Source organism: Strix uralensis, chromosome 4 (assembly GCF_047716275.1).
Source record: "Strix uralensis isolate ZFMK-TIS-50842 chromosome 4, bStrUra1, whole genome shotgun sequence".
Classification (NCBI taxonomy): Eukaryota; Metazoa; Chordata; class Aves; order Strigiformes; family Strigidae; genus Strix; species Strix uralensis.
Window position 1 is genome coordinate 33,833,398 of NC_133975.1, and position 22,312 is coordinate 33,855,709.

Below are 22,312 nucleotides of genomic sequence, written 5' to 3' on the forward strand. Positions count from 1 at the left end.
TGATAATTGAAAGTTGTCATTTCCAAGTAAAAGCAAAGTTACTTCGCTTTGGAAGAGTGGGAAGATAAGTCCACTTCAGTCCTTACTATAAGAAGCATTTTCTAACACTTAATAGTGACAGTATTTCACAGATATTACACAGAGAAGTAATTCAGGAAACCTTTGTTATTTAGGCTTGGTCCAGTCATATGACAACTTTAATGAGAGTTGCAGTCCTTTAAGCTTTTACTCTTGATGTCCTTAATGTGCTTTTTATGTATGTTATCAGAGTTTATCTTCACAAAAAGTGTCACAAAAAGATTGTTTTAATTGTTGGATCAAACCAGGAATGTTTTAAGGTAACCAAAACATCAATCTTTTTTAATATTACATGATCATTATGGAGGACTAGCAATATCGCAGAGCTGTCGAATTAATTTCCATTGTGATTTAAATACTAATAAGATTCTTGTTTAATGATCAGCTTTCAGATAATTAAGACATTTGTTTGTATTGATCATTTAAGAGGATGAGAAAACTAGATCATTTAGGCTTTTCTGTGCCCCATACAGTGAGGGTGATTGCTCTGCTGGTTGTGGCATTAAAGGACATACAGCAACTCCCCACTGACCCTGGTCTCAAGTCCCATGCTTCATAAGCAGGATGATAATGAGAAAAGAACTGAAACGCACCTCCAGGGTAAAATAATCTTTTTTGTTGCTTCATAAGCAATGTGTGCTCCATATTAAAAGTAATTAGTGTTCTGTCCCTGCTGTTCCTTTGCAGAAGCTATTGAATAACCTGAGAACTCGGATGGACTTTTTCTAATTTCCAGGCTAAATTTACTCATAGTCCCTTTATACCAGTCTGTTGTCTCTTCATTTTCGTAGGGCTTTTTCTTCTTTAGTGGTAATCTTCTTACTCGTGGTTGTGTTTATAAATGCAGTCATAGCCCTCAGTTTTAATTATCATAGACCAAACACAACAAGGTCTTTGATTTTTCTCTTAAGGTAGAACCTACATTTCCTGGGTATCAAATAGGCCTTCTCTGTACCTCTCTCAACTTGGGTTCATTTGCCTTTGAACAAAACAAAATGTAGTGTTACAGAATTTAGTTTTATACCAATATTCATAACAATATTCATAGTAATAATACATTCATAGTAATCTTGCGATAAAGCAGTATACCCAACCTTTCTTTCCTTGGTTTTAAATTGATGAGCTCCTGAACTATTAGTCCAGTTATTAGTCCTTATTTATTCCACCAGATTTTAAAACCCAGAATATCAGCTAAGAGAGACATAGAGGGGAGAGAGGGCCACTCTTTTCATTGACCATTTAAGGAGCTTGGGGCACGGATTTTTCTGAATTAACTGTCATCTTAATCTACAGTTAGCTGGCATGAATTCAGTCCCAAGTATAGATGGACTTAAATTTGGCAATATCTACACACCTTTAATTTGAAGAGAGATAGGTTTTTTTTATATCTGATGCCTCAGACTAATATCTGTAACTACAATGTAATTGAAGCTTAACAGCAGTTATACTAAACATTGATTTAAATTGTCTTTATAATGTATAAAAAGTCTCTCTGCTCACTTGTAAATCATTTTATGAAGAAAAATCATGCCCTGCATTTGGTCCACTGACAATTTCCTACTGCTCACCATAACCATCTTTATCTTGCTTGGGTTAAGTTTGAGCCATCTGGCTTTCATCCATATTCTTATCTCTCCTGGGTACTCTCACATCTGAATATTATAGCCATCTCTACTAAGAAAGTGGTATAAAGCTAGGTGACACTGGAGTCTGTGTTGTTTCATAGCCTTTTGAGAAGGCCTTGTGTAAGTTGAAAGGGAGAGTAAATAAGGTTCATTGTTGTGGGAATCAACTTACAAGGGCTCTATGGGGGGAAAAGAAGTTATTAGTCACATCCGGTTTCTTTCTAGGACAGTTTACAGTAGTTTCTGCTATTCCTAATTTAGCAACTACAGCATCCTGTTGAAATATATCAGTTACTACTGAATTCAGTTTGTGGGTTTATTCTTAAATTACTGGAAATCAGTACATTTATTATCACTGTTGAAAAATCAAGGACTTGCAGTAAGAAAGCTCTTAATTCAAAGCATAATATGCATACTTCATTCTCAGAATATGTTGCTACAAGTGGACCATTGCTTATGAGTATAACTTACTTTTAGTCAACTCTCTTTAATCAAAAGCTTGAACGTAATTTTGCAGAATATAAAGAAAATAGATTTACTCCTCATCAGGTTATGAAATTGAGAGGAGAAGATGTTGCCATTATCCAGCAAGCTAATAATGTGACTGAAACACTTGTCTCTCCTCTTTGTCTCTGTACCTGTATTTGTATTACAGTTAGTATAAAGGTAAAGGGAAGTGAGGCAAGGTTTTATTCTCATTTAAATGACTGCAAAATATATTAGATCAAAATAGAGGCTCATATTTATATATATGGAAACAGGTGTGGTCATTTCATTTTCACTGATCTAAAATACAAAATTAATTTTATTATGAACAATAAATAATCAAGTTGGGGTTTTTTTTATCCTTACCCCTTAAGAGAGAGAATTTATTTAATGTTATCAATGCAGAAGGAGCACAGGAATAGTTTTCAGTTGTCTGCAATTCTGCAGAGAAGCACACTGGTTTGAGTTTCTGCGTTGAGGTTTTTGTTTGGGGTTTTTTCATTTACTGAGGCTGACCAAATGGGAATTGTGAAAAGACTTACCGATTGTATTTTTTTTAAATGGTTCTTTAGATATGGGTGAATGCAACCTAAGTCTAAGGTTTTGAAATGTTTTTGCAAGATGAAAGGCTGTAATTTAACATTTGATATCTTTTCAGTGTACTTGAGGGAAATTGTTTGAATGTGCTTGGGGATTTAATTGCTTAAAAGACATAAGAATTCAGGGTATCTGCATTTCAGTATATTGTGTCTTGTAGTGGAGACTAACAATATTAAAAGACAAATAGTGATTACTTTTCTGAATTAGTTTGCTCACTTGAAGAGCAGAGCTGTCTTAATTGAAGGACATGAAATATCTCTCTACCTATATATACACTATGTCATCTTATTTCTCCCTGGAGAAGAATATGAGAATAAAGAGGAAGCTAGAGTACATGAAATACAACCTTGAGAATCCTAAACTGATTATACTGAAGTACAGAAAAGTCTCTCTCATTTCTTTAGTTCTTGATGTTGAAAGGAAAGGATTTGTGTTGTTACTGCCTCATGTTTTTCCTTGTTGATACATAAATACTCTTAATGGATATTGCATTTTACATTTTCTACAAATCAGTATATAAATTTGAAATTAATATAGTATATATCAGAGAAAGTAGAACTACTGCATACTGTTCAAAATGACTTCCTAGTTTCTTCATTTAGAGTTTCTCTATCTGTTATAAATTTGTAGCCTCTTCAGTTATGAAATAAAGTCAGACTTAAAGGACTCTGTGTGCAGCTTACAGATTTGTATAGACAGATCTTTATAGATCTGTATAAACAGTTTTCTATACTTCTAGTAAATCCCATACGTTTATAATCTATCATTATGGTGATAAATTAGTACTGTTGCATCTCCCAAATACTTACTAGGTTTGTGTACTGTGTATTCTGTTTTGTACTTGTCATGGTACAGCCCACCTTCATCTACACACTGAGCGTGATGTTGTATGATATAGAATATTCCACTGGCCAATTTGGGTCTGTTGCTCTGGCTATGCTTCCTCCCAGCTTCGTGTGTACCTGTGCACTAGCAGGACATGGGAAGTTGAAAAGTCCTTGATTTCTTAGCAGCAACTAAAAACATCAGTGTATTATCAACATTCTTCTCTCATCAAATCCCATACTGAATCCAAAACACAGCACTGTTCTAGCTGCTAAGAAGAATACATTCTCTCTATCCCAGCCAAAACCAGGACAGTACTTTTGACAGTAGAGTCGGCAGGCACACTTCCACAAAAATAGTGTTGCTAATAGGTGGTAGCTTGCCTAGGGGGAGCAGAGACCACTGGCTCCCACTCAGGAGTTTCTGGGGTCTTTTTTCATGCTTTTTTCCCCTTCACTGCAGCTTCCATTATATTATATTGTTGTTTTAAGTGTTTTCTACTAAATGCAATTAACAGCCTAATGCTATTTTGTGTGAAAATTGCATGACTAAATTAATTTAATGGATTTTAATATTAAAGTCTTTTTTAAGACTGAACATAAAACATGAACTCTCTTAATAGAAAGGTCTATTGTGGTGATAGGTATTCTCAGATTATACTCCAGTCATGGCCTTTAATTTTTTTTATTTTAATATTTAAGCGTGCTGATGATATTTCAAGTTCACTGTCAGATACTACACTGCTTGTGCACTTTTTTGGCAAGAAAGGAAAAGCTGAACTGAACTTTGAGGATTTTTATAGGTGAGTCTCAACTTTATTCTTTGTAAAAAAATACATACTTGTTCTAATTAACGTGTATTATATTACTATACACATAGTTTATGCAGACATGTATAGAAAGTTCGTGTTCCCTTTGTGTGATATATATATATATATATATATAAAGAGGAAAATAAAACCATAAGTGGACCAGCAGTAAAAGGTTCTGTACTAATGCTGCTGCATTTGCAAATTTTGTTAGCGCTTGTGTGCATAGTTGCTTTGTGGTGGAGAGGTTATACCCCAACCCTGTCCTTATTGGTATGTGGGAACTTTTTTCTCAGTTTTGAATGATTTTTATTTTTTTCCGCTGTTTTTCAGTGCTTTAAAAAAACCTTTGTATCTCTGCTCTTAGGGACATATTTAAATGTAAATATTTTTAGGCACTTAGAACAAGCTTCTTTGGGAAAAAGTGAAAACACAGTGGAAGGTATTGATTTAATTATTATGCCAATTAAAATAGAATTTAAAAATATAGGGAGAGTACCATAAAAACAGAGCCATAAAACTGTATGTTCTGTGTGATTGAAAGAGATCCAGTGTTTGGTTATTGTTTCCTCAATAAAGACTCACAATACCTATTGTCTTTATAGTTTATAATCACTTAATTGTGTGTTCTAATCAATCAGATGTTTGCAAAATATTTTGTCTTAAAATTATGTACGTCATGAAAAGTATTTAGTATTTCACATAATATAAAAACTGTATCATCAAGTGAAATCATGATGTGAGTTCAAGAATCAGAAAAGAAGGTACTTTTTCAAAAGATATCTAGTTAAAATGTCCATCTATTGCTGTAAGATGTTGTGAATTCTAAAGAGGTCAAAATCTAGTAGATATATTCATGAAAGAAGGACCCATCAAGTTTTAGTCAAAACTACTTTACCAGCTCAAAAAATCATTGAACTATGGACTGGTGAGGGAAATACTATTGTATGTTTACTTTGCACTTATACTTTTGCCTGGACATCCTTTTGATTTGAGCTCCTCATAGTTCTTAGAAGTCAAGTTATATATTAGGAAGGAGTGTTGTAGACAATGTCTACAGAACCTGTAACAGGGAGGTGTTACAGGTTGTGGTTGAGAATCAGATGAACATAAGCTCCCAGTGCAGTACTGTGACCAGAGAGCTAATTTCATCCTTGGTTGTATAACTAGGACATCAAGCAGAATCAAGGAAGTTATATTTCCTTTTTATATGTAGTTGTTTTTATACTATATCCAATTTTGGTGTCCAGAATATACTAAATATGTTGTCGAGGAGAGTTTATAGAAATTTAATACAAATATTAAAGTATTAAAAAAAAAAGTTTCAATTAAAATGCTACAAGAGCTCATCATACTTTGTTAAAAAGAGAAAGGTAAGGTTTAATTGCAATCTGTAAGTAACTACATGGGGAATAAATTTTGGGAATTCATTTAGTAGCATCATGGAATTTTCAGTCTAGCATGTAAAAATAAGGATCAGTGACCCACTGAAGAAGGAAATTAAGCAAATACAAACTAGAAGTAAATTAGAAATGTAAGTGTTAAGTCATTTTAATCCTTAGTAAAGCACTTAATCTTTGAGTTAATATTGTTGTATTGATTAGAAAATATGTCAACATAGATAAGGGATTTACCAAATTTACCATCAGTGCTACGAAAAGGAAACTAATCTGTGTAATGCTATTTGGCTTTATATCCTACGTGTCTTTTAAGGACATGAATAGTAGAAATACAAAGTATTACTATTTCTTCATATTTATGTTTGTGCTTTAGATTTATGGATAACCTACAAACTGAGGTTCTAGAGATAGAATTCCTTTCCTACTCTAATGGGATGAACACCATCAGTGAGGAAGACTTTGCCCATATTCTTTTGAGGTATACAAATGTGGAAAATACATCAAGTTACCTGGAAAACATGCGCTGCAGGATTCCTGAAGAAAAGGTAATTGTTTAGCGAAGACAGCAGTGGGCAACAGCATCCGGTCCCAGTGTCATCAAGATTAAAACATAGCCTTGTTGGACTGAATGAGGTTCTGTCACTGAATTAATTAGCACCAGGATTTTATTCTGATCACAAGATGTGTGTGTGTTAATTTTTCAAATTACTTGCTGAATAAAATGTAGAAGAGTAAATAGCATAGAATTATGTTCCATAGGACTTAGCTACTAGTATTTTTGAAGCTTAGATAACAAAGCTTTATATTACATGAAAATTCAGTTTAAACAGCAAAAAACGTAAGATGTGAAAAAGAGCAATTTTCTAGCAATAAGGCATTAAAAAACCTTTTTTTCTTACTTCTCTTTTGCACTGCCACTGGAATAGCACCTCTTCAGAAATAACATTGACACCCTTTGTCTAGTTGTTTTATAGTCTTAATGATGGATCACTTGTATATAATTATTGATGGGTATGTGGTTCTTATTAATGGCTGAAGAGATAGAAAAGAAAATAAAAACAATAAAGGTCATGAGGTGGATAGTCCTTTCATTCGTTTAACAAATGTGTTGTCAGAAGTGTATCTGAGAGAAATGTAGTAGTAATGCATCAATGGTAATTGGTAGGATAACATTAGAAGTAGCCCTTCAAATAAGGGATGTTTTGGATATGCTCCTTCTGTTTACAGAAGGAGATCAGATTAATCTGTCCTAGAAATCTAACTCTTCCGATAGCTATATATCTATTGCATTGACAGCAGAGCTTGTGAAGAAAAGTAATAAATTAGTTGAACAGTTTTGTGGGGTTTTTTTATTTGAGAAATTACATTGTATATTTCAGTCTACAGAGTAAGATCGGTCAGCTGACCTGATAGAAACACACTCCAAAAATCAAAAGTTTTCTGTTCAGATATCTGGATTATCTGATTCTTCTGTGGTTGCACAGCAATTAGGTCCACTGAGAGATAAATACAGCTGGGGGGTGGAAGGGGAAAGCAGGGCTGTCTCTTTTGTACCAGATTAGGTGTAAGAAGAAGTGGTAAGATTGGGCTCAAGAGTTCCTGCTTACCAACCCTTTCTGAGTTCCCGGTCTAGCCACTGAGGCGCTCTGTTCTAACCACTCTAGGTCAGTGCAACTTTACACTTTCTTCTAAACACAAGGAAGTATTCTTTGAAGTTCATCTCTAAATCTTCCAGTGCCACTGTTCAGATAGCAAGTCTTTCCTCTTCTTGATCTCTGGTGGGACTAAGGAAAACTTCCATGTAGAAAGCAGTGTCACTCAGTTACACAGTGGTTTGCTTATGCTGCGTTCTGGGAATATCCTGGCACTTGACCAGTGCCACGTAGCTCTATGCTATACCTCTATTAAGTAAAACAAGACGTTGCCATTTTCCATAGCTCCATATCACTGGCTTGGTAAGTGTGCTGTCAGTACAGTGGAAAAGTTAAATCCCTGTGACATCTCTTGTGCTGGCCACGGGCTTTTGAGAATGGGACTTCGCACGTTATTGCCACTTGCAATAGCATTTTAATTCTAAAATTATAAATGTACTTTCTATTTAATTACAGTGATATGCTGCAATACTAATATAAACCAGAGAATTCCATTTAGAAGAAACAATAGTCTAGCCTGTAAAGTAATAGGCTACTCTCACAGTTAGCAATGTTAATCTTTCATGGCACTGTATGGAGAAGCCTCTAAAGCAACATGGTGATCATTTGGCATACTGTAGTCATGTTAAAATGTTCAGCTGGCATGCTGCCTGCTCACAGGATGTTTTCCTCCTTTTACTAACTAGATGCCAAGCAGTGATTCATTTAAGCCGGCATCTTGAATTACTGCAAATATCAGCTCCTTAAGAAAGTCTGTGCATTTTTAACAGCATTGGTGCATTAATGTAACAGTTTTCTTTGCTATAGTAAAATACAATACATCTAAATAAATAAAAAAGTTAGTTTCCTTTTACATAGAAATAAAGCTTCCAGTAGGAAACTTCTAGGATATCTACATGTAGATAACTTCCTGTGTCAGAACGCAAAACATATGGCAAATATGAAATGTTATTACAATTACCAGCTGAACAAAATATGGTTATAGGAGAGAAGAGAGACAGTAGAATGCTGTATGCCCAACTCTCTTTGAGTGTCATTTTGTTTGTCCTTTTGCCTCTTCTGTGTGCATTGCTGTTTTTCCTTGTGAGAAAGTAAGCATGTATGATTACGTGTGATTTCAGCAGAAATTGTAGAACTCTTTTAAATGAAGCCAGATATTTTTCTTATTGCTAAAATGTTGTGGAGTATATACAGTTTAGCTATGGACTGTAGGTGTGGCTTCTTTATCTCCCTGCTTCATCTCCAGTGTCAAGTTATGGCAGCAGTTTTCATCACTACTGGAAACACAGAAGCTGCAAAAAAGACTTGTTTGTAGACCAGTGGTTCTCAGACTTACCTGTGCAAGGGCTGCTTTCCATCTAGACTGATCATCTGCTCTCTAGTTACATGGAAAGAGACAGGATTTTTGCAGTAGCCTGACCTCTTACAGTATCTCCCACATTCAGAATCTTTACAAACAGATTGGTGCAAATTAAGGATTTTTAAAAATCATCGTGAACCAAAAAATGTCAGCTCAAGAATTGGATGGTCATTTTCTATTAGTGCGATTTTGCCCTAGTACCTGAGGGTCCTAGTTGGGGACTGAAGTTTCACCGATCTAGGTATTTCACAAATATGTGACAAAACTATTCTAGTTTTCAGTCTAAACAGAGTGCAAGAAACAGAACTTGAATGTAACTATTAGATGTCAAATGCAATGAAACAAGAAGACAGTATTGGTTAGTATTAGTAAATTAAGCTTTTAAGATAAAAATTTAAAGGAGAATAAGGAGGTGGTTCTGCTTGTGTCTGTGAGAGTTTCTTCCCAATTGCAAAGGATGAAACAGAGAACAAATATGCTTGTTGAGAAAAGCAATTTGTGATGGAGATGGGTCAAACTCTCCAATCAAGCAGTTTATAAATCTTAGCTAGAGGTTAGGTAGAATCACTTAAGCAGTGGTTTACATCTCAAGTGGGTGGAGACCTATTAAAGTCTTTTATTCTAACAATATTATGTTGCTGTCCACATTTACCACAGCACTTGCTGCCTCATATGGGTTTACACCCAATCTCTGCCATTTTCTCCTCTGCAATAAACCTACTTCAGCATGTTTTCTGTGTTCCACCATACCATAATGACTATGTATATCTTTGAGGAGAGACATAGGTCAAGATTTTAGTTTGAACAGAAGGGCTTACAGGTCTTTCTGTTGTCTTTCTGTCATTTTCCAGAAAGAAGTAGTTAAATAGGATAAAAGGATAAAAGCAGACAGAAGAATAGCCAGTAATGATGGTTAAAGGAGGCCACAGGGATCAAGGTTTGACGACGAATGCCATCCCATGTCCAGAATGGCTGACAGACCATGGAAGATGGGATATAGGCAATGGTCCTGGCATAATTCAAAGTCTCTGTTTTTCTCAAAATTGATTTAGAGATAGTTTATCAGGTTTTGTAGCTAAGAGGAGAGAAAACCAGAATAAATATAAGAAAAGAAGAGAAAATAAGCTCTTCTAAAAACAGCACTTTCAGAGAAACTTTCACAGAAAATATTCTGGTCTGGTCAAAATGCAAAAGATTTTTTAAAAAAGCTGGACAAACCCTGCAGTACTTGATACCTGGAGTATCAGCTGAAGAGACTCGGGTGTCTAAAACTGGTTATGTAAAACTTCACCTTCAAATACAGAGCTTAAGTCAGATCGTAAGATGTATTTATGAATTCATTCAGTGTATTTATGTGACCACACACACTCACATACATATAATAGTGGTTAGCAGGTTTTCAGTAGTAACCATATTCTAATAGTCATATAAACCTAGACTCTTATTCTCAATATTAACTACTGTATTTTAATAATCCTGGAATTCTTAAAGATTGCCTTAAACAATAGAACAATATTTTTGACTGCTTTTTGGGTGAGAATTGCTATCCGTTGCAGTGGCAAAGATGGAAGACATCTTGCATTCCTCAGGAGACTCCGGTTCTTTACTGACTTTCAGTACAAATCTCTATTTATTTTTTTTTTTCAATGGGTTTAGTATCTATTCTTAAATGAAATGGACATAGGTAACTGCAAGGTTTATTTATTCAGTTGTCATCACTACTGATAATTCTTATGGTGCATATTGTTGTTCTGTTTTTTAGGGTATCACATTTGATGAGTTTAGATCGTTTTTCCAATTCTTGAACAACCTGGAAGACTTTACAATTGCAATGCAAATGTATAATTTTGCAAGTCGTTCCATAGGTCAAGGTAAGTATATTTTTATAAAAATCAGTTGATAAATATACGGAACTGTTGACAAAAATACAAAAATGTTTTGTAATTCCTGGTTTGTAGTTTTAAAGTCTCAGGTAAAAGGCTAGGACTCCAGCTTTGAGAGGAGAAAGCTGGGTCATATCATAAGTGATATGATAAAGCTTTACAGCGTCATATAAGTGGTGGATAAGCTGAATGAAGAATAGCTGGTCACCAAATCCTACAATACAGGAGTTAAGAGGCACTTGATGACACCAATGAGAGATCAGTTTAAAGCAAACAAAAGCATTTCTTTACACAGTGGGCGTCTGGAATCTGGCCTTCTACGAGGTTGTAGAAGGAAACAGTGTCAGAAGGGCCAAAGAGAGCTTAGACAGATTTTTGAACAAATCAGTAAATGGGTGCTGAAAGAACTAGGCAGGTATGTACTGACTAAAATCCTTAATACAACAGTTGAGTTGCTTGGGGAGTGCAAGGTAAAGAATATGTGAACTGGTCAGACTTGTGTGCTCTCCTCAAGTAGCATCATTTATGGGTCTGACACAATAACACCAGCATAGTCCTACCTTGTGTGGTCTTACTAAAGGAGTATACTGTTTTCTCTGTGCTCTATTTCTTAGGTTCTGGTTTGTGTCAATTAAGTAGATGCCATCAGTATATATGTAACATAGGTTTAATTATAATACGATTTCCTAGTTGTGTTATTACACACAGTATTGTATATAGACGTACCTTTTGTGTAAAATAATTGATACCAGTTAAGCAGTATCTTTTTATATCAGTTGAGAACTACTTGGCTTAGAACTGTGAAATTCAATCCTAATTTTCACATTTTCTTATTTTTTGAGTGTTTAAATGTGAAAACTCAGTTAAAAGTTTACTTGTATTTCATAATATGTTGTCCACAAAGTAGGATTAATGTATTTTATTTTTTCTTCTGATGTTCTTTTTATGCAGATGAATTCAAACGTGCTGTGTATGTAGCCACAGGTGTGAAGCTTTCACCACATTTGGTGAACACAGTGTTCAAGATTTTTGATGTTGACAGAGATGACCAGTTGAGTTATAAAGAATTTATCGGCATTATGAAAGACAGACTCAATCGGGGGTTTAGGGTAAGGATTCTGATTTTTATCGTTATCTTAGTTGACTTTACTACTTACCACTACTTATTTTAGCACCTGTAGCACCTGTAGGATGCAACAGTGCATCTGTTTAATAGAAATCCTGAAGCAGTCTGTCAGATAAATTCCTTCTTAAATTCTTGATTTTTTTTTTTTATCAGAAAGCAATACATAGAGGACATAATGTACCTTTATAGTATACAAACCAAATTGGAGATGAGAAATCCTCTGTATTCTGTCATTTCTTCTGTATTGTGAGATTGATATGGGCATTAAGAATTTTAACAAGGCTAGCAATTATGTCTGGGTTATTTGCAAGGAAAAGAGCATTTGTCTGTCTCAGACTCGGGCAGTTTAGTTAAAGGTCAACCACTAGCTCTTCTAAAACATTATTTAAAATACCAAGTGTTGATAATGACTGTTGGAAAGTTGCAGCAGAAAGTAGTTTTCATTTTCAAATAAAGAATTAGTGAAGTGGTGCTGAGCAATGCTATATTCTAGTTGAAAGTTACTTTTGATAATTTAACCCTGTATCTAATATATAAAATTAAAAGAAGCTAGAGGGCAGGAAATTACTTCCAGAAAATTTTCATAGGGAACAAGCTTGTAAATCATGCTTTGCCTTTTAGGTGAATATATAGGCCTTACTGCCCTCTTCAGGTTCTGTGTCGCAAAAGGGGAATTTTATAGTAGCAGAAAATTTTTTTTAGAGTATGATCAATAAAAGTTACATTTTTTTTCTTCATATGGCAGGTGTTAACATTTTTTTTTAGTAAATGTAAAATGGTGTTCTTACTGACAACCTAATCGCTTAGACATAAATCTTAAATTGTATTATGAGTCCTAAATTCACATTTCAGTATGTTATTTCTGTAATGTTATTTTAGTCATTTTTAGTTAGCTTCCTAAATATAATTTTAGAACTTTCTGTGAAGTGGTGTTGAGTCTAGTAGTTTACTTGTTAATTTTGTAATATTATGATTGAACATAAAATGTGGATAACAACCACTGCATTTGTAGCAAACTTATTTCCTTGTTGGTCCTCAATTCCTTTGTGGAAATGTGGAAATGATGATTGTTTCATAACTGTTTCAAGATGTTCAGTTATATGTTTTAACTGTTTACTAATTGTAAGTGTGCAGTGTATGTTAATTTAACCAGAAAAAACAGTCTGCTTACTAAGTAATTCTTGTAAATGCATTACATGTTTCTATTTCACAAAATGCATGACAGAAATCACATATAATCCTTAAGATCTGTATCATCCAGCACTATTCAGTGTTATACATGTATGTTTCTTTTGCCTAGGCCACTATAAAATATTCCAGTGGACTGTAAAAGAACTATAAGGAATAGCCAAGGGTGTTCAGAAGAATAGCACCGTCTTTCATGAATGTCTAATAATTTTAATTAGATAGGAGATTTCTCTGGGACTGCACAGGAGATGATCATGATTTGGTCCTATAATTCAGTTATATTCAGATATGCCTACATGCAGACTTGTTAGATTACTCTTCACTAATCAGTAGTATTCCAAGACAATTACAGTACCAAATTTAGGAATTACAATTTCCAGTAAGTTTCTGTAAGTGTCACACAAACCTGATTTTTTCCAAGAGTGGGTAGTAGTAAAAACTCTGCAAAAATGTGCCTTTTCAGTTTAATAAACACCTCCCACCCACCCCAATCTTGGTTTAGAATGAAAAGAAGAAAACACATAAGAACAGCTTGCCCAGAACAGATTGGTGGAAGGTGTCATTAATTGCTTCCTATTGTTTGTACTTTAAAAGCTACACAGTATTTAGTGTGGCCAGAACAAGTAAAAGTTGCTCCTACAGTGAAGGGCTTAATTGTTGTCTTGTGCTAAATCCAAAGTAACAAATCACTAACCTTTTCTTTGTTAGTAACTGTGTTTTGAATCGATACTAAGATTTGGTAAGTTCCAGATAAAAGAACGTTATAGCTTCTGCTTATGCAGTATTTTGTAGCAACATGGAAATTTTTGCCATGAGGAATTTGAACCTGTTTATAAAGTGTAAATGCCTGATTTTAATGTTAAGTATACTACAATTAATGTCTGCCCAAATCAGTGTAGTCTCTGATTATCACTCTAAAAAATCTCAAAACAACAGTTTAAAGTAGGCCTATGATTTGAAGTATGATTTTACAATTAACATCTTATACTTGAAGTAATTCAACTTTTTCAAAAGTTGTTTTACTAAAATGTGTGCTCAGAAGAATCTTGAGGGTTTCACAAAGCTTGGTACTAGGACCATGTATTTTAGAAAAGGGCATTTTATAGTTATATAGTCTGACTAAAACAAACATTTAACATCAGAGAGTTACACAAGTCCAATAAACTAGAGTTCTGAAAGGTCAGTCAGTACCTACCAGCTTTGTCCTATTTAAAAGCTTAGCCATAAACTTGAGGAAGTTCGGGTACTACCCCTTATAGGAACATAACAAATACTCATTTTAACATGTATTTTAGATATGTTTTTTGAAAAGTAAATGTCTCAAAGAGTTTATCAAATGAAATTTCTCTCTTTCTGGAATACAGTATTGTAATCTGAAACCTTTCTTGGTTTTAGTAGTTTGAAACAAACTAGTATATTAAGCTGCCATCAAGTGGTCGGTCGGAGTATTGCCATAAACTCATTAAAATGTGCAGACACGAAAAAGCTTTATTTTTTCTTGCTGTTTGGTTTAAAATAGTTATTTCCTTTTTTTTAATTGAAAAATATATAAGAAGATTCCCTTTCCTTTATAAATTCCATTTTTAAACAGAAAGATTTGGAACTTAATGACTAAAAATTTTACCTAGCACAGTCTATATTGTATCTTGTAGCTATTTGTCACTTAAAGCCATTTTTTTGTATTTTCATGATACCGTTGTCTTATGCTTACCTCTGGCTGCCTTCACATGTTGTCTGCATCTGTGCACTTCTCCATCTTCTGCTCCACAGGGCTACAAACCTATACAGAGGTATACTACTTTCAAATCCTGCGTGAGGAAGGAACTCTATAGCAGATAAATGACGGTATGTGTTAGCCGCCCAGTCTGAGTGTGCTGGCATGCTTGCAGGAATGGCTGAATGTTAAACTGTCACTGCTGTGTTTCCTGTTCCAAAACTCAGGCAGAGGTTATCTGGGTGTAAGCAATGTATTAGCTCAAAGTGTCACGTTGTGTTTTTGACTGAAGCAATAAAATTTTATTCTGGAGTTGGCAATGACTGACTCATGCTGTCACTGTTTTGTAAGCCAGCTGCAATTTTGTACTATGTTTGGAACAGGGAAAAGTATTCCTTCATAGTTTCTGTTGTTGTTTTCTGTCTGTCCTGTGACCACTTTCCAGTAATTTTTCAGATACTTATAGCTAATAAGTATTTACCAATGAAGACTGTAAAGATGGATTTTTCTTTCTGAGAGACTGTTAGTAAGTTGATTCTACTTTGATTTATAGTTAAGCTTTTGAAAACAGTAATGTGTTTTTGGCACTATCAATGCTATACCAGCAATTTTCAAAAATAAGCACTGTGCCCACACATGACCACCATGCCTGTTTGTGTGTATCCGCTACATGAATATTCGTTCTTACAATTAGATTGTACTGTGGGTTTCAGTGTAAAAACTGATGTGGATATTCTGGAGCCATATTGTGAAACTTGTTTGTCACATGGTGGACACAACAGAAATGTTTTAGTAGACATTTCTCTTCTTACATAAAGCAAGAGTTTGCTCCTTTGCAATTTAAGGTTTTGGAGCCAGCACTTTTTTCCTGTTTATAGACTTTGCAGTAGTTGCTATGAAGACTGTTAATGGCTAATGTAGATCCCGGATGTATTATTTTTGCAGTGGGGAGGAACGAACAGATGTACACCATGACAAACAAGGCCTAGTAGCCAGTGGTCTGGTGTGAGTGCTGCTGAGCCAGGAGGGTTTGACTGTCATTCCTCCACTGTTTTTAATTCTGAGGCACAATATTAAGCTGAGATTTCTTGTCGAATAACCATCTTCATATGCCTCTCTGAGCACTTGTATGCCACTGAGTGTGCTGGGCGTCTGGTTTAAATCTGATCTCTGCAAAGTGGGAATGTGTACTGGGAAGTGTAAATGACAAATAGTTAAACCAAATTTTAGTAATGCAACTCACCAGTCACATGAGAGAAAATTCATGGCTTTATATTAATTTTATGTAACTTCATCGCTTTGAAACTTTTGACTCTCAAAACTTGCTTTCTTTTTTTCCCAGGTCTTTTTAAAAATCATTTTTAGGAGTACTTTGTCTTTTTATCCCCACTATTTCTGCCACAACCTACATCGTAGTTGCCTATCAAGTATTGTTTAAACTGTAAACTTTTCAAGATACGGAACAGCTCTTACAGGAAAGCAGCAAAGTGATATACAGTTATGATGCTTTCCTAATAATTTTAGTGAAGAGTATGTGACCAAGTGAAACAAAATGCAGTGACACAAAAGAATCCCATATCTAATCATCAAGCCTAATAAAATTACCTTGGTGACTAGAAGAGAGACTGTGACAAAAGGATCGGGTTTACATACATCGACACCTTGACAGAGATCTGAATACTGGGAGAAAAATATGCAGTGGAGATTTATAAAGGGAGATTTTGTTCACTCTGTATAAAGTCATTCTCAAGGAAAAAAAAATAAAAGTTAAATAATAGTATGTCTACACTACATGCTGGGAGACAGAGAAACCAGGTTAGTTCTCAATGCACTGACCTGGCCCCAGGCAGTCTCACTGATAGGTAGAGGTTGCTGGTTATTTACCCTGCTCTTCTTCCCACCTGGAGCTCCCGGATGCTCTAACAAGAATGCTTCTGGTACCTAAGCTTGCCTGTAGAGGTCTGTATTGGGTATCTGTTTCCTGTGCACTCAGAAATGCAGTGTAAACCTCAAAATATGTGTCTGCAGGAAAGAGATTTTATATTAGTCAGCTACTGCCCTTCACTTGAGCAATGGCTCCTTGTCTCTTATGATGAATTACAGTAACATAATCAGTTGTTATCTATTCTGAGTTCCTTTGTGCAGAGTGTTACTTAACTTACACTACTTCTTCCAATTTGTTGTAAATATTTATTAAAGTTTGTTGGAAATGAAAACTTTAGCCAAAACACATATGAAGTGATTTGGAGTTAGTTACTATGGAGGAGAACAGAACTAATTCTGTCTTTGCTGTACAGTGTGGAGTGAAAGTGAATTTACATAATTCTAAAAATAATTATTTTCTATTTAGTTTCTAAATTGAAAAGATAATAAAGATGGAATCACTGAAGATTTGAAATTGAGCAATTTCAAGTGGGTAATGAAATTTCAGTCTGATGTACAAAAAAACCCACATAAATGCATGTGAAATACAAAAATCTGCTGCAGTTACATCCCAAAGTTAGGTGCAATACAATAACTCTTAATTTTACTTTGTTCCAAATATAAATGTACAGATCATTTTCTGTGCTTTGATATACTTTCTGTGGTAAACATAGAACTCTGATGAAAGAGATTAAGATACTTGGCATACATACCATAGATTATACCATACTTTGAATCTGCACCCTGAAAAGTGATAAACAGCACACTGTGTTGTACATTATGTATCTCTGAATTGTACTAATGCAATTTACTTAACAGCATAAAGAATGTTATACCCTTAAATAATAAAAATCTCTCCTTGGGGAACAACTGTACAACCTCTGTGTGGTCCAAACAGCTGGCAGTGTTCTTGGAGAGCTTGTCTTTCTGCACTGCTCTCCCTGCAGGGCACACACCCTGACGGCATCAGCAGGTAGACCTTTGCATATACTGTAGGGAGAACAGAAAAGACATGTTAGTAGGGAACTGCCAAACAGCCAGGAGGAGAGCTCTGCTTTGAATGCCTTATGAAGGGCTATCTAGGAAATTTCGAACAACATGCTTTCAGAGTTAATTTCTGAAGAAGGGTGCTAGAGGGCAACTTCAGGAGGGATTCAGGTCCGTCTGAAAGTACTGTTTGCTAAACCATTTGGTGCTCAGTAACTGTAACAGATATTTAAGCTGTAATTCCAATTTTGTTCACTTCTAAAGTATTGAAAGGAAATACTATATGCCACAATTGTAAATCTAGAAATTAAGTTGTATGTCCCAGTAATTTCTTGAAAATCTTAAGATTTTTCATTAAAAGAACTGTTTCCTAGATGTTCAGAATTTTATGGGGTTTCTAAATTTCTGACTGAAGGTTTTTAGGAAGTAATAGTTAACAGCTAAAACCAGTGTCTTGGGACTGATTGAGGAAGGAAATTTCATTTTGAGAAAGACACAAAAGGCTGAAGCATGGATTCAGAACCTCATTTCCAGACAAGTTTCAACAATAAATTGCTGTTTCTGAATGAAGTATTTACAGTCAAGTGAGATTAAGGTTTGTCATGTAGTTAGTATTTTGAAAACTTTTAATTTCCATACTTTCCTAATATGCAGCAGTTGAACACATCTATTGTAAGAGACAGCTTTCAAAAAACCCCAAAAACTAAAGAGGCTGTTGCTTACTAGTTGAGACTGTTGCTTACCTCTTCTTTAAAGCAGATAAAGTGCGAAGTGTGTGGTAGGCATGCCTTCCTTACTCATCTTACAAGAGTAACTGGAAGTTACATACCCCAAACTTTGATCCTAAACCTGACTAGAACCTTAAAAACACACCTGGATACAGTTGGAGGGAAATGTGCAAGTGAAATGTGAAAGCATCGCAGAGTATGCGGACAAAATGTTCTATGAATTTGGTACACTGAGAGTAGACACAACAACAGTGCATACATTAGAAATAAGTAGATGAACAGTTACTCACTTCAGTGTTTCTTTTACTGATTTTCATGAACAATTTCTCTGAATCTGTTTCATAAAATAAAATAAATGCATATCTTAAAGCACTGGTTAATCAACTGAATATGCTTTTGTTAATGAAATGCATCTTGCAAGTAATGCATTTTTTCCATAAGACTGACTAAATCTCAACTAAATTATGCATTCATGTAAGTATTGTTTCTAATATTTCATTTAAAGTCTGGATTATATACTGCTATGGATTAGATTGCTTTCTGAATATTTACAACTTCTGCATAATATTCTATGCTCTTTAATTATACAAGACGACTAATAAGAATAAATGGAAAGTAGGCTTTACTCTCTAATGGTTAGTTTTAATATACTGCAATGTCGCAGTATTTTTAACTTCTTCACTCAGTTCAACCAAAACAAGCTATCAGACAATCTCTCATCTTGACACTGTAACCATTTACCTCCAGATACTGGACCTAATTTCTGAAATGAATTACAGTTTAAAATTACATGTAAATGCTTCTATCTACAATTTCTGTTCCTTACTTACCCTCTTTCCCCAGTTGATGTAATATTTAGCCCCTCTCTATCTTTCTGTACTTACTATCAAAATAGGCTTGTGGACTCAGGAACAGCGGAAGAAATAATGAGATATAGTGATAACAGCATAGAGTCTAGTGACTCTCCCAGGCCAGCCTTTCGCCAATGTTCCTCTCCATTCAGTGAGCACTTATTAATGTCAGTGAACTATGGCGCAGTTTAGGATTAAGGTAACCTAGTATAAAGAAGCTTTCATATCATCTGCCTATTTTGTATTTGGTTTTTGCTAATGCCTCAGTCTCATGAACATCAGTTTTCTATACTTTTTATTTGGTGTTAGAGCTGAATTTTTTAGTACAGTGTCAACATGAAGAAGCCAGAAACAAAACTAGAGAGAGAGCAGGACGTACATGAATAAAGAGGAAATCCTTTCTTACAGCTTTTAATATACATCGGCTATTTGTTGAAAGCTAACTGTGTGCTGTGAGGTGAGGATGCATTCTGAATACTTAACCTATGTATGGATTTATAACCTTCATTTTACAGAAGTAGTTCTGAGCCATAGAATTATTTGATCTTTCATGATTTTAATATTAAAACATATATCTAGTTTGTATGAATCTGAGTCAAATTTAATATAATATTAAGGAATTTAGTGAACAATATCTTTTTCCAATTGTATGGTTTTCATTTTTCACAGGAGACTCCAAAATATGGTTGGAAGGAATATTACTCTTGTGTGATGACTGTAACCAGTGAACATCTCAGAGATCTATGGAAGCAATTTCGGAGACGAGATATGCTGAGATAAAGGAAGAAAGAAGGAATACCTGCACTGGTTAGAACTATTTATTCCTATGAATTCTTAATGAAGAACAAACTAACCCAGCTGAATTATGAATCTTCCAGCTGCAGTAGAAAACACAGGACTCCTTTTCCACTTAATGTGGTGATCATCATCTCTTACAACTGCTATTTTATTTAAGCAATGAACTATCACCTGATTGGCAGAAGGTTTTTTTTTTAAGAACACATTTTGAATATTATTTTTTATTATTTTGAGATATGTTTGTCATTTAAAAGAAAACAAATATAAATTTTATACCTGGGTAGGAAAACGTTTTGGCAATGAAGAGAAACTGCCTGCATCAGCTTAGACTGTGAATTTGCTTTCAGAAGAGCACTATTAAAAATTTGTGCTAAATTGATAATGAGAATACATTAAGTAGCATAACAATTACATATGAGTTGAATGTAAAAATTAAACTCTTAGAAGCTAACAAAGATGTTACTTTAAAAAAGTAAAGCTATTATGGTTATAATGTGAATGATAGGTATTTACTTAGGAATGGTACTGTATGGACTATAATGTTCAGATTTTCCAAGTCTTACTATTATGTTTATTAATTTATCCTTTAAAAAAATAGTGCCGATTTTAAGATGTCTTACAAGTAGTATGTTGAAGAAAAGTCAAAATGTTCAAATTTACATTAAGTAACACACACTTTGTCGTATTTAATATAAATTTTATTGCCATACGTTTAACTTCACTGGTATATTTATGGTAGAGTAAAACTTCATGTGTTTCTTGTGAATAGTGCACTTTATATAAAATAAGATGTGGCACTGAACAGAAATTATAGTTGTCTCATTTGCTACTCTGGAATGCAGTATCTGAAAAATAGATAACTTGTGTTTGTGTCGAAAATGAAAAACTAAACATGAATGCATGCAGCAGTACAGAGCAACACGCACTAAGTAATATTATTTTAATATTACACATCAAATATTAGACATAAATTAGGCCTTACAAAGGTTATGGAGACTACAGGCAATCAGTAGCCACCATGACCTTTCATGCCCTGTAGGTTCTAGATGTTACTGAAACATTAGTAAGGACACTATTACATTTGGTTTTTATATTCTCTTAACTTTTTTCTTTGCTATTCAGCAGCAGCGTTTTTCCTTACTCCCTTACTCCCTTTCAAGGTGATTGTTAGGCAGTGTGAATTAAACCCAAACAAACACATATTTCTCTTATCTTTCTTGAAAAGGTTCACTGGACATTAAATATTAGGAACAATCTGTGCCTTGAAATATTTCTAGCTGAATACACACACACTAAAACTCGTGTTAATAAATTGTTATCAGAAAGGCAAATATTTGGTGGAGTCTAACAATTAAAATACAACCAAAATAATGGTTTTAAATCTTTTATTACTCCAAATAACTGTAAGCAAACTTTTCAAAATTGTATTTAGTGCACATGTTGCTCAAATACCATCTTATATCACATGTCAATAGAAAAGATGTATAGCATCTGTGTAAGTACACTGAAGTTCAGAAATGTTTACTTTATAATAAGATTTATCTATGCTAAAAAATCAAAACAAAATGGAAGATTTTTTTTTTAAGAAATTCCACTGGGAATCTTAGGAAAAAAGAAAAGTGCTAGCTGTGGCTTTTATTTTAGTTTAGAAAGCTTTTAAAGAATGCTACTTTAGTTAATATTTCATGATAAATACTTACTAAATTTCCACCTTGGCGTCCTTAAACTACCAACAACAGGAAAAATCGAATAAATTGGGATAAAGACACAATAGAACATGGATAATCTGCAATCCCTGTGTGATCATTTAGGGAATTAATTTTATTAAATGTATCATCTTGGTACGTGGAACTGTCTCACTGCTTCTTGTCAGTGTATGCAAAACCCAATATGCTACTTCAGTGATGAAGGACAAAAAATGGGAAGAAAGTATAGGGAGTTATTGAAGGGGGTTCCCGTCCTTCCTCTTCATTCACTACTGCTCACTCACAGTGCTCCTCCCCTTGGAGGAAGCAGCAGCACCATCATCATTTTGCTCCTCCACTGCCCTAGGCCAATAGTGCACTTTGCTTTTATGGCTGGCTTGAGACAATTTTACAATTTTATCGTATTTCTATATATTTCCTAACTATAGTCACTTAATATAAAATAGAATGTGAAAGTGTCAGAATAGTTTTTAAGAGTATTTTTTTCTCATGTTTAATAATGTTATTTAATATAAATATGAATATATGCATATAATAATCTTGTTTATTTCAAAATAAATGCACTTGAAACTAA

General features: G+C 34.4%; 1 protein-coding gene across 1 annotated transcript in view; it reads left to right on the forward strand.

Moving 5' to 3' along the window:
- MICU3 (mitochondrial calcium uptake family member 3) overlaps positions 1-22,312 on the forward strand; it is a 56,807-nt gene extending 34,495 nt beyond the window's left edge. Inside the window, exons 10-15 of the mRNA XM_074866288.1 lie at positions 4,316-4,416; positions 6,196-6,367; positions 10,597-10,705; positions 11,669-11,826; positions 14,802-14,876; positions 19,904-22,312. Of these exons, the coding sequence (XP_074722389.1) occupies positions 4,316-4,416; positions 6,196-6,367; positions 10,597-10,705; positions 11,669-11,826; positions 14,802-14,870 (609 nt within the window). The 3' untranslated portion in view covers positions 14,871-14,876; positions 19,904-22,312. The remainder of the gene's footprint in view (positions 1-4,315; positions 4,417-6,195; positions 6,368-10,596; positions 10,706-11,668; positions 11,827-14,801; positions 14,877-19,903) is intronic.